Source organism: Trichoderma asperellum, chromosome 4 (genome assembly GCF_020647865.1).
Source record: "Trichoderma asperellum chromosome 4, complete sequence".
Classification (NCBI taxonomy): Eukaryota; Fungi; Ascomycota; class Sordariomycetes; order Hypocreales; family Hypocreaceae; genus Trichoderma; species Trichoderma asperellum.
Genome location: NC_089418.1, coordinates 1,666,150 through 1,677,362, shown reverse-complemented (window position 1 = coordinate 1,677,362; position 11,213 = coordinate 1,666,150). Strand labels below are relative to the sequence as shown.

Genomic DNA, 11,213 nt, shown 5'->3' with positions numbered 1-11,213 from the left:
CAGGCATCATCATTGATTTGTCTTATATTTGGCTGGACAACTTTAACTGATTACCTCATCTGCAAGCTACATATGGGAAATGGTACAGCGCAGGTTAACCCAGGAAAGGAAAAATGCCATCAACTTGCTATTATGCATTATTACTGCTATCAAAAGTACACTTGTGGCTACGGCATCGCAACGCCGCCCCATTTCCCCATCTCCGTAAAACGGCCTACAACAATCAGCTCTTGGTGTCTAGCTGGTGTTTCGCACAGCTCACATAGTGAAATTTGGCTCTATCTATCATCCAATCATCTCAAGGCACTTTGGCCGAGTGGTCTAAGGCGCCGTGTTCAGGTCCTGTTCGAGTCTAGAATTCGAACAATCTATTCGCGGTCTAGAAATAGGCGAGGGTTCGAATCCCTCAGGTGTCATTTTTTTTCTCGTCTCTTGTCAGGTATATGTTCTCTCAGCAAGCAGAGACTGTCTGTTGAGATTCGATTCTTTCTTTCTTTTTTTTTTTTTTTGCCTCATCTTCTTCTCGCCATTGCTTTTTATAACGTAGTGGCTCATGGCTCGGGCGGTTTAACTCCTGGGCCTCAAACGCTTTCTTGAAGGCTCTTTACCTGCATCTCCACTGGCTTGACAGGCTTGACTAGCTTGTCGTTTCCGAAAGCCTTGTTTTGGCTTCTTCTCCTCTTCTTGAGGTGCTTGTTTTCGAGGCCTAAGCACTCTAGTGGGTTGTTGAGCTTGAAGAGAAATATGAGGGGGCGAGTCATCTTCATTCTTCTCACTGTGCGTGCTAGTTGCATCACCTTCACCCTCATCCTCATCCCCCTTTTCTTGGGTAGCTACTTTGAGGCTATTTTCCGGGTTGTTATTGCAGTCATCATTACTTTTAGAGACGTGTTCATTTCCCTGTCCGACTTCATCTTCCTGTCCACTGATGCTTTCAACCACGCTATCCTCACTTTCTGATAGTATGTGATCGCCATCGTCCAGATGATAAGCCCAAGCATCGATGCCGTTCGTTGTGTGGTACCGTTCAAGGGCATTCTTAAGATTACTATCCAAAACAAAAGCAATGTCTTGACAGTTTCGTAGCATGGCAACACCTCGAAGAAATTCTTCATACGACCCCACCAAATTCACTGCTAGAATAGGATATTGGTGATATTCTACCATGCCGCTGGGAGATTTGGATTCATAGTGTGCGTAGAAGCGAATAGACAGTCCATCCGTGATAAAAGTTACAATTGCCGCCACATCCTCCGGGTCTTTTCTAATCTTGGCGTGCAAAAGAATTTCGTTTCTCATGTAAACAAGTGCCGCGCCATGTCGCGCATCCGTCGCCTCTTCGGCTTCCAAAGCTCCCACTGCAAACTCACCGGTCATGTGAGGGAGAGTAAGCGATGGAACACCGGACAAGATGCTGTTATAACACACGGCCGAACCTAGACACTCAATATCAACAGCTCTGTAGGCTTCAAACGAGAATCCTTGGGTGTATCCAGGACAAGGCTGCTCGAGGCCCTGGGCGAAGGGCGCATATTCAGGGAAGTCGTACCAGCGCTGATAGTAGATCCTAACAAGTCCGGACCGCTCTGGGAATCGCCTGAACAAACACCGCATGGCCACCCTGGTGAGATCCCGATGGCGTCTGAAATGAGGATATGCCTTGTATTTCTGCCACGTTGCGAGTGTCCAGTCGGATTCGGTCCGCGCATATTGAAGTCGCGCTTGTAGCCATGCCAAATTCCTCGGCGGCCTGGACAGTTGTGGCGTGAGAATGCCATTTTGCAACTGCACTGCTGGATACTCGTGTTTAGGGACGAGCCTGTTCACAAATACCTTTTCAGCATCAGTCGGGAGCCAGCCCGGAGCTTCTCTTTCCTCGCTCTGATCTGAGCGTTCTTGTACGATAAACGGGTCGTGATGTTGCTGGTTAGAATCACCCTGTCTGATTTTCTGTAGAAGGCGATACCACGGTGCAAATCTCTCTGGCCCATCTTGGGCATCAACTTCGTTGCTTCTTTTATCTTCTGACGGCATGATTTATCTGCAAGTTGCCACGGTAGAATAATGTCCAACTCTTTGGAGTCTCATATATTGCCGATATTCAAGTTGATCCAAGAATGAATGAATCTATTGATGGAACATCATACTTATTATGCACTGACACTTGATGCGGATTCTTAGCATTACTCTGAGACTAAGATGAGATTCGGGCTCATCTCTCTTGTTATATGCAGCTTTCTTTGCATTGTAGTTTCCTGCCTGTAGCTGCATTGCACTTGCCATGGGTTATGAACGCTCTGTCGACGCCATCTCATGCCGACATATTTGAAGAAGCTCTCCTTTGATTGAAGGCCTATTGAGGTTCTTTTAGTTGAACAACAATGTACATGTGACAACCGGAACACAGAGTCAGCATAGAATCGCTCGTCAATGAGTTTTCACAAAGAGCCGCTGTCATGAAAGCGGCCGATACGACCATAGCTCGTTGTTATGTCTTGTCTCAGCTACTCCGTATATATTTAAAGACTACAAAATAATATAATCGCGATGTTCATGAATGGAAAGCACATGGTGAACGTTCTATAGACAGAGCTCCCAATGCTTCTTGTTCGGGCAAGAGTGGTTAATCACATGTACATACGAGACGCAGATGCAGGTACGTGCACATGTTGCTCCGACGCCCAGGCATGTCATGTTTTCTCTTGGATTCTCTCATCATTTTTCCGTAGGCTTATCTCTCGTCAAATGTTTGCCCATTCACCAAGTAATGATGATGCATCTCTTCAAAGCCGCTGTTCACACGTCACGCCAAGTTTTTTTCCGAAGGATTTAGAGCCCGGCCTAGCTGCAAAACTGGGAACCGCAGCCAGATTAATTAATTTGCAACGACACCATTGCTGTTGGGCTCGTGTCAATCCATGCAACACCATGTCAGCGCCAGCGAATAACAGCCCGCCATTGGCCACACCAACAGTCGACTATGACCTCATTCATTCGATGCTGAAGCAGCGCTGCCCGACTCTGTCTGCAAATCATGACATCCATCAGAGCACTGCGAATACCGGGCATTTTGGGCAGTTCTTGGGGGTTTTTTTTTTTTGGCTGGCAGGCGCAAAATACAGGGGGTTCGTATGAATGACAACTCTTCGCTTAACGCCGGCTGCCGTGTTTGGACAGGCGATGTCGCTGCCGCAAACCACGGCTTGGTGATGCCGTGATCGGGACCATCTCCAGTTGGACGAGGCAAACCGGCTTTTTGGTCGTGAAGAATGGCGTATGTCCTGCCGGCGACCGGGGTCATGTGTGCTACGTATGACGATGGGACCGAGATGGTGTTGTTGATCAGTGACCATGGGCGAGCGCTGCCATTCGCGAATAAATAAAGGCAGCGTCTTTGTCCTTCCAGACGCATTGAGCAGACTTTGACCATCCATCGCCTCAGAGCATCACCATCACGTCTCCTCTTCTCAGCAGATTCCCTTTATAGAAAGTAGTCCGTCTGCCTCTTTGCGTCTCAGCCTTGTATAACAAAGCACCAACAAAGGAATCGTCAACAATGGCGTTGGATCGCATCATCAACATTGTCCTCCGAGCGGCAGAGCTCGTCTTCGCTACCATTGTCGCTGGAGTGACAGGCCAGCACCTTCACCAGTTCCGCCATGCGTCCAACTGGTCCCAAGGCCGCTTCATCTATACCGAGGTGATAGCGGCATTGTCCATGTTCTTTGCCTTGATATGGCTTATTCCCTTCTCGTGGTCTTTTGTCCATTGGCCAGTCGACATCATCCTCAGCCTTTGCTGGTGGGCAGCCTTTGGCCTCTTGGTCAATGTAAGTGTTCTTTCGCATATGGCATGTAGTTCTGAGGCTAACATTCATTGTCTAGATGCTGGATGGCTCCTGCGGCTATGTCTTCGACTGGAACAATGTTCACCCCATCTCCGGAGATCAATGCGGCAAGTTCAAGGCCGATATTGCCTTCACATTCCTGTCCGCTCTTCTTTGGCTCGTGTCTGCCCTGCTCGGAATCTACTGGGTCACCAGCCATGGACGTCGCGCTAGAGTCGATGCTGCCCAACGTCAGAGCCACCGCCGCTGGTACCGACGAAGCCACGTCTAAGTGCTACCAACGAATTAGCACTGCCAATAGCCATAGACGGCACACGATCATTCATGATACCCTCACTAGCACTCTTTCGTTTAGTGATCTTCGCCTTATTGTGGTGTGAGAATGAGGTTGGAGTTGGAGCTTGAGATGTTCAGGGGAAGTCAAAAAAACAGAAAATTGGTTTTGCTCTTAATGATTTATTCGGCCCTTCCCTAATCTACCACTCCTGACGACTTTTATAATGACTATACCCAGCTAAGCTAGCACTTAATTACTTTTTACTGCTTCATCTTTGTTATTTACGAAATAAATCTACTGTTACCAGCATGCTTATCTGGCTTTACCCCTTCGTGAATATATAAATATCTGCCTAGCTCCTGGCATGAGCGTATCATATCTGCCGAGTCTGAGGATAGAAATAAGATTCGGTACTAGGAATTCCCCTTTCGTAACGAAATCTCATTTCCAAGAGATTTTGAAGCTTCCAAAAGAACGCTCAACTATACCAAAACAACAACGCACTATCGACGCCAAGATCGAGATTCCAAGATTCCGAAGAGAGCCGCAGCCGTAGATCCAACCGCACCCACGTCATCACCAAATGAATTGCCGTGCCGTGGAGTCGCATCCGTAACATGCTAACCAAAACACAAAACATAAAAATCGAATTCCGTTGCATTTATGAAAACGAACCAAGCCACACAAGGTCGCAACATGGCAGCTGCTCTCGTCTCACCAGCCACAGCTCGGCGGATGATGTAACAATGATTGTTGTTCGCCGCCACCACAGGCCGCTCCACAACCCGTGCGCCCCGCCGCCATGCGTCATCGACATCTCAATCGATTCCCGCGTCTCAGTTTTTGCATCGCCATCACAGCAAATGGAGTGGAAAGCAGCTTTGGGCAAACCCGCAAAAAACTCAATCCGCTTGATTGATTGCCCTCTCCGCTTATTTTCCAGGAAAAATAGCCTTTGGGGTGTCTGAGTTTTAGGTAACCTTACTTGCCTTGCCTTGTTTGCATTAGCTACAAGGCAGTGCCATTAGCAACTCACAAGCTATGCATGTCATGCTGGTCTAGGCGGAAATGCTCCGAAAAGAGACACTCTCATTGTAGCATGGCAACGTCACCACGTCCCAGATATGACGCCTCTATGGAGGTGTCTTCGATTACCTCATACTTGTGCAGAGTGGACGATTGGTGAGATCTGTAACATTGGGACGGGAAGCTTCAAAGTCCAACGCCATGGTGAAGCTATAGCATGAGCCACCATGTCATCATAGGCAGCGATCCTTTTGCGGAGAGATGATTCGGACAAAGTTCTATATAATCGTGATGCTCCTCCATCTTATTTCTAAAATTCCATCATCCTATCATACCAATCAAACAAAACCATCAACAGAATCCTCTTTGACAACTTACACATATCTTAAAACATTGAATAGAATCAACCATCATGGCTTCACTCATCGAAAAGGTCAAGGACAAGCTTCAGAGCCACTCCGACAACAAGACTGAGCAGCCCGAGGGCACTCATGGACCTCACAGCTCCCGAACTGCCAATGCTGCTGACCCTCGTGTTGACTCCGACCGTGACAACCGCGAGGCGTTGGGCCGCCATGATGGCTCGTACACCACAGGTGGTGATAACTACTCATACGGCGCATCAAACACTCATGGCACAAGCACCGCCGGAGATACCCTCACTTCGTCTGGCCGAACCGGTCCTGCTCCCACAACCGCCGGCATGCACAAGTCCGACATGATGAACAAGGCCGACCCCAGAATCGACTCAGATCTCGATGGCAGCAAAAACATGGGCCTCCGCTCTGAGAAGGCTACCCATGCTGGAACTACCAGCACTGCCTACGAAACTGGAACTACGGGCACCGGAACTACGACCACCGGAACTACGACCACCGGAACTACGACCACCGGAACTACAGGCACCGGAACTACAGGCACCGGAACCGCATTCGGTTCGACTGGTCCTGCTTCCAAAACTGCCGGCACGCACAAGTCCGATACCATGAACAAGGCTGATCCCCGAATCGACTCAGATCTCGATGGCAGCCGCAACATGGGCCTCCGCTCTGAGAAGGCTACCCATGATGTTGGTTCTACCGGCACCTACGGTACCGGCACTTACGGTACCGGAACCACCAGCACTGGAAACACATTCGGCTCGACTGGTCCTGCTTCCACAACTGCTGGCACGCACAAGTCCGATACCATGAACAAGGCCGACCCCAGGATTGATTCAGACCTCGACGGCAGCCGCAACATGGGCCTCCGCTCTGAGAAGGCTACCCACGATATTGGAACTACCAGAACTTCTGGTACCTCTGGAGCTACCGCGGGCACGGGATTCGGTACCGGTATGGGTACTGACACTCTCGGAGCCGGCAGCGGCATCGATACCTCCGGCACGACTGGCACTTACACATCCGGCATGGACACGGCCTCAGGACGTGGCTCAGGAAGAGACACCTACTCATCTGGTGTGGGCAAGACCTCTGGGCTAGGCTCAGGTACTGGTACCGGTACCTATTCTGGTATGGACACAACCTCAGGGCTCGGCTCTGATGACCGTAGCTATGGTCAACAAACAGGCACCCTTGGCAGCGACACCACCACTACCAGTGCATACGGTGGCATGGGCAGCCTCGGCGGCGGTTTTGGAACTGATCGCCAGGCTACGGGCCCAGCTTCCAACACAGCTGGCCCACACAAGTCCGATATGATGAACAAGGCCGACCCTCGTGTGGACAGCGACCTCGATAATAGCAAGACCTATGGAGGCAACAAGACTTATCAGTCGTGAGTAGGTAGGCACACTACATCTAAAACCCGATAGAAATGCGGCATACTAACAAAATCCAGGGTCGCTGGGATAACGGCCAAGGATCCTACGGATGCCGCTCAAGTACCGCCTTCAGTTTTGCAGAAGCACATTGGTACGCCAGTTATTGAGCACGGCGATAGGAACTATGACCGTGTGCGGAGGCATAGTGTCTCGCACCAGGAACAACATCGTGGATTGTAGCCCACTGGGAACATTCTTTTGATGGGTCATGGAACTAATCAGTTTGTACTATTATTGTAATGTTAGCGCTAGGATTAATGAATTGATATGAAATCAAATTAAATCAAATCAACCATTTGGAAGGACGCAGGCAAACGTAAGATCGTACCTAGTCGAATAATACTCTGTAGCACCTTTTTCCGTTTGCTCAGAGCGTGTAACGTGTGTGGCTGCAGGTTTGCATGCATCTCATGATTGTTGGCGTCAAGGGGAGAGAGCAAAATTCGATTCAATGCCTTTGAATGCAAATCTAACACTTCATACCCCATTGCTCCGTATAAGTATGCTAAGTAAGTAAATACTTGCTGTACTCATTTAGGAGCATGGGCGAGCATAGACGCACCGACGCACAGACGCATGCCACCTCACACATACCTACATAGCACACCATACGAACAGACTGAGCAGATAATTGGCAGCCAATCCGATGAGAAGAAGCCCATCACAGCTGAAGCAAACAAAGATTCATCATCTATCGGTCAGCCACGCCGTGCGGCTGACTGACTGGGGTAGCATTCAAGCAAGGTTCGTGCTACAGGGCCTTGCAGCCGGTGAGGAGCTGAAAAGGATAGTACTGACACGTTTTGGGATGTGAATAATGGTTTGTCAGATGAAATACGCCGAGATTGAGGTTTTTTGAATGCATTCCTGTGAATACTTGGGTGCCTATGCGAGTAGTAGCACCAGACAAAGGGAGATGTAAAGTTGAGACTTCCGTTCCATGATGGAGGTAGCCCGATCATGCCGATATACTAAGGTACTGTACCTGCTAGCTTTAGTGCATACCTCAAGTACCTACTTGTACATACTAGGTAGTAGTGCAAGGCAGAAGCAAACAAAGGGCAAGCGCCACGGCAACCCCCACCTGCCGTCTTGGTGCCTGCGTCTCAACACCAGCCCCACCTGCTGCAATAAGGCTCCGGCTACTCAATATTGGCCTCACACTTGGCATCTCTTTTTCCATCCTGTATCAAGCCGAGCGTTGTTTATAGCATCAGTCATCACAGTTGCTCTCTGACAGTTGATCCCAGTCCTCCAATACTCTCGCTCAACTGCTGAGCTGCTTCTGTTAGCTCCGTAGACACAAGGGCATTGCCGCCTCAATCCGCTCCGTGCTACATACAACAGCAACAAAAGTCTTGCGTTGCTCTTCTCGCCATGGTTCCGCCATAACCTCTCGCCGAGCCTTATCAAACAAAGCAAGCCATGTCTGCGTCCTCCTCCATCTCCCAGACGCTCTGGGCCACGCAGATCCCCCTGCACATTACTCACCGATCATCTCCCACGACGCCCTTCATCACCAGCGTCCCCCGCTTCAGCTACTTGTCACTGCTGCTGCCACGCCTCTCCGCCTTCTTCGATGCACCGTGCTCCAGCTTTCACTTTGAGGATGTGCAGCTAAGGAACCTTGCTGTGGGGCTGCTGGCTGATTTGTATGCGCCAAGTCTGCCCTGGCGACTGGTGGTGGATGACGGGGTTGCATGGGATATTGGAGATACCTTTCTAAACAGCGTCAAAGAGGTAAGTAACCACCTATTATTGTTTTTCGTCTCATTCTACTTGACTCGATTTTGTTTGTCCTTTGGTTTTATATATGCATAATACTCAAACTGCATAACAGGCCGACTTTGTTCGCTATGGCAACGCCAACCAAATCATGAAAATGTCCAAGGAACACACCACCCAGCTATGGAACGCCGTCATTGACAACGACTACGTTGCATTTGCCAAAATTCACACCCGCCTTCTCAACGCCCCAGCCACCCTCAAGCATGTTCCCATACGCATCTACATCCCCTCGACGCCGCCCTCTAATGCAGGAGGCGACAGTTCACCTCCTGCTCTTGCAGCCGGTGAAGCTGGATCGTTCAAAGTCGTCCAGTCATTGGTCCCCGTCGTCGCACCAGACCGAAAGCCAAAGCTGCTAGGACAGGCTCTCAGGGACCTGATGCCCATGCTGTTTCCCAGCAGTCGAGACCCTGTGCTGGCAAGCGTGGTGCTTCACGGGGTACCCGCTCCCTTTAATGCCCCCTTGGGGGAAATGATGAGAGAAGCCGCCTATCCCGATGGTTGGCTTTGCTTTGTCGTTGTTGTATGAACATGGGAAATTGGTCTTGCTGCTAGTTGGACGCAGCCTTACGAGATGGTTAATCTATGATGGGAATGGCGTCTAGGATGAGAGGCAGGCGACTCTTGATATTTGCTTTTTCTTATATAGACAAGATCAAATTTGACTATCTATTCTATGCCTTGCTGTAGCCTATCTATATATAGCCCATGGTCCGATGTTTTTACACATAGAAGAGTAAAGTCAAGTGAACGTAATCTCCTTACCCATGAGGCTTCTATATGCGTTTTCGATAGCTTTCCTCTTTCTCCGTTTTACCTCTTCATCTACGCCAACCTCATCGTCCTCGTCCGCATCTTCCGGTCCAGGAAGCTGCGGCATCCAGGCCCGTATTTGACCGTCTAGATGAGAGCTATAAATCGCTCCTATTGAGTTGCCACCACCCATGACGGGTCCAGCCTGCCCAATGCCGGCCCCTGCACTGCGCCACGCGATGTTTGTGATGCGGTTGCGTCCCATTTGTGAGCCGCGGACATCCGTGGAGTGCGTCGAGCCAGGGCTCCGCAGGCGTCCAACGACAGTCCCGTCGTGGAGGTCCAGTAGGAGGATTTCTTGGTCGTTTGGCCAGACCAGAAGCTGGTGGCCCGTGGAGAGGCCCGACGGGGTCACCAGGAAACTTGCAGTCTTAGCGTGCTGGTTTTGAACGATGGATCCAAAGCTGGCAAGCGTATTGGCACCCGTATCAGTATCCCATACTCTGATGCGGCGGTCAAGCCCAGCCGACACAATGTACCTCCCATCATCGGTCCACTGCAGCCCATTGACGGCCTCGTCGTGGGCCTGAGCTGAGGCACGAAAATGCGGCATGCTACCCCAATCGGACCCAGACGCCGTGGCGTGCTTAAAGCGATGCACAACGCCCAAGGAGTCTTCCTGGTCGAGCTGCGCAAGAACGCCACCAGCGCGGCGAATGTCCCATATGCGGGCCTTGCCGTCTGCATGGCCGCTGACGAGGATGTGCTCGTGGCGAGGGCTCCATGCTGTGCTGAGGACGGGCCCGCCGTGGGCAACGAGCGCCTGGACGGCAGATCCCGACTTGAGGTCTACGAGACGGACGTTGGAGTGTTGGGTGGCGCACGAGATAAGCAGGTGAGAAGCGATTGGGCTGGAGGCGTGCGAGTATACGGTGGCATTGAGGTCGAACTGTGCAGACAGGGCGGTCTTTGCAGTGGCCCACAGCTTGAGGGTCTTGTCATAGGAGCTGGAAAGGAAGGCATCCGGGTCGAAAGGGTAGAAGGCCAGGTGGGTGATTCCATGGCTGTGGCCGCTGCTTCGGGGACCGCCAGTCGATCGGCTGATGGAGCTTACGGGGCGAAACGTGTGAATCTCATAAGGGCCTGGGCAGCTCTCCAAGTCCCAGAGCTTGATTGATCCGTCGGCGCCACCAGAGACGAGGATGCGGCCATCAAACTTCTCAAGGGCAAGGCTGCTCACCCCTGCACCGTGGGCGCGCAGTCTATGCGGCCGGTCCTCGTCCAACGCGGTCTGCTGATCATTCTGAGGCAATTTCGCCTCGCCGTTGAAGCGGTGCTGGGGAGCTGGTTCGAAGGAGCGCAGCAGCTGAGATGCAGTGATCTGCGAGAGGTCGCGACACGATAGGTCGCCTATTTCACGGGCGAGAAGGCGAGACTGCATTCATCTAAGAGGCGCTTTCGACACAGCAAGAGAATCTGTGCTGTGACTTTGTCTAGTCGCAGCGGCTTTTGCCTGAGCTAGATTCATCCCTAGACTAGAACGAAGCTGTAGCGAGTGAAGTCGAAAGCTGAGTGAAAGTCGGCACGGCAAGCTCCGCGTGATGTCACCGAAGGCGGTCAAGGTCAAAGTACTAACGACTAATGCACCCCACAATTGGTGGCAGCTACCGCAACCACGCTATGGCGCCAAAACTTTGTTT

The 11,213-nt window shown here is 50.9% G+C and overlaps 5 protein-coding genes and 1 non-coding gene across 6 annotated transcripts; 4 read left to right on the top strand and 2 right to left on the bottom strand.

The window, feature by feature from the left end:
- Positions 1–302: 302 nt before the first annotated feature.
- TrAFT101_006968 lies at positions 303–416 on the top strand. The gene has a single exon. It is a non-coding gene; the product is annotated as a tRNA-Leu (tRNA).
- A 133-nt stretch (positions 417–549) lies between these two features.
- On the bottom strand, positions 550–2,242 carry TrAFT101_006967 (uncharacterized protein). The gene has a single exon (XM_066127926.1). The coding sequence runs from the start codon at positions 2,032–2,034 to the stop codon at positions 568–570; it is 1,467 nt and encodes a 488-aa protein (XP_065984039.1). The 5' UTR covers positions 2,035–2,242; the 3' UTR covers positions 550–567.
- A 1,314-nt stretch (positions 2,243–3,556) lies between these two features.
- Positions 3,557–4,118, top strand: TrAFT101_006966 (uncharacterized protein; the record flags this gene model as incomplete). The annotated part of the gene is made up of 2 exons (XM_024903412.2): positions 3,557–3,829; positions 3,885–4,118. The coding sequence occupies 2 exons, from the start codon at positions 3,557–3,559 to the stop codon at positions 4,116–4,118; spliced, it is 507 nt and encodes a 168-aa protein (XP_024758615.1).
- A 1,119-nt stretch (positions 4,119–5,237) lies between these two features.
- Positions 5,238–7,265, top strand: TrAFT101_006965 (uncharacterized protein). Its single transcript, XM_066127925.1, has 3 exons — positions 5,238–6,207; positions 6,412–6,934; positions 6,990–7,265. Exons 1-2 carry the CDS (start codon positions 5,563–5,565, stop codon positions 6,928–6,930), a joined length of 1,164 nt encoding a protein of 387 aa, XP_065984038.1. The 5' UTR covers positions 5,238–5,562; the 3' UTR covers positions 6,931–6,934; positions 6,990–7,265.
- An 839-nt stretch (positions 7,266–8,104) lies between these two features.
- Positions 8,105–9,479, top strand: ATG5 (autophagy protein 5). The gene is made up of 2 exons (XM_024902027.2): positions 8,105–8,712; positions 8,813–9,479. Exons 1-2 carry the CDS (start codon positions 8,398–8,400, stop codon positions 9,287–9,289), a joined length of 792 nt encoding a protein of 263 aa, XP_024758613.1. The 5' UTR covers positions 8,105–8,397; the 3' UTR covers positions 9,290–9,479.
- TrAFT101_006963 (uncharacterized protein) lies at positions 9,373–11,207 on the bottom strand. Its single transcript, XM_024908546.2, has one exon. It carries the CDS (start codon positions 10,952–10,954, stop codon positions 9,503–9,505), a length of 1,452 nt encoding a protein of 483 aa, XP_024758612.2. The 5' UTR covers positions 10,955–11,207; the 3' UTR covers positions 9,373–9,502.
- Between the last annotated feature and the right edge of the window lie 6 nt (positions 11,208–11,213).

Excerpts from the sequence above, each read along its gene's own strand:
- TrAFT101_006965 (XM_066127925.1), top strand. The coding sequence starts at position 5,563 with ATGGCTTCACTCATCGAAAAGGTCAAGGACAAGCTTCAGAGCCACTCC. Across the intron at positions 6,208-6,411 it reads TGGGCCTCCGCTCTGAGAAG|GCTACCCACGATATTGGAAC; the intron begins GCTACCCATGAT and ends CGCTCTGAGAAG.
- TrAFT101_006963 (XM_024908546.2), bottom strand. The coding sequence starts at position 10,954 with ATGCAGTCTCGCCTTCTCGCCCGTGAAATAGGCGACCTATCGTGTCGC.
- TrAFT101_006967 (XM_066127926.1), bottom strand. The coding sequence starts at position 2,034 with ATGCCGTCAGAAGATAAAAGAAGCAACGAAGTTGATGCCCAAGATGGG.
- ATG5 (XM_024902027.2), top strand. The coding sequence starts at position 8,398 with ATGTCTGCGTCCTCCTCCATCTCCCAGACGCTCTGGGCCACGCAGATC. Across the intron at positions 8,713-8,812 it reads TTCTAAACAGCGTCAAAGAG|GCCGACTTTGTTCGCTATGG; the intron begins GTAAGTAACCAC and ends ACTGCATAACAG.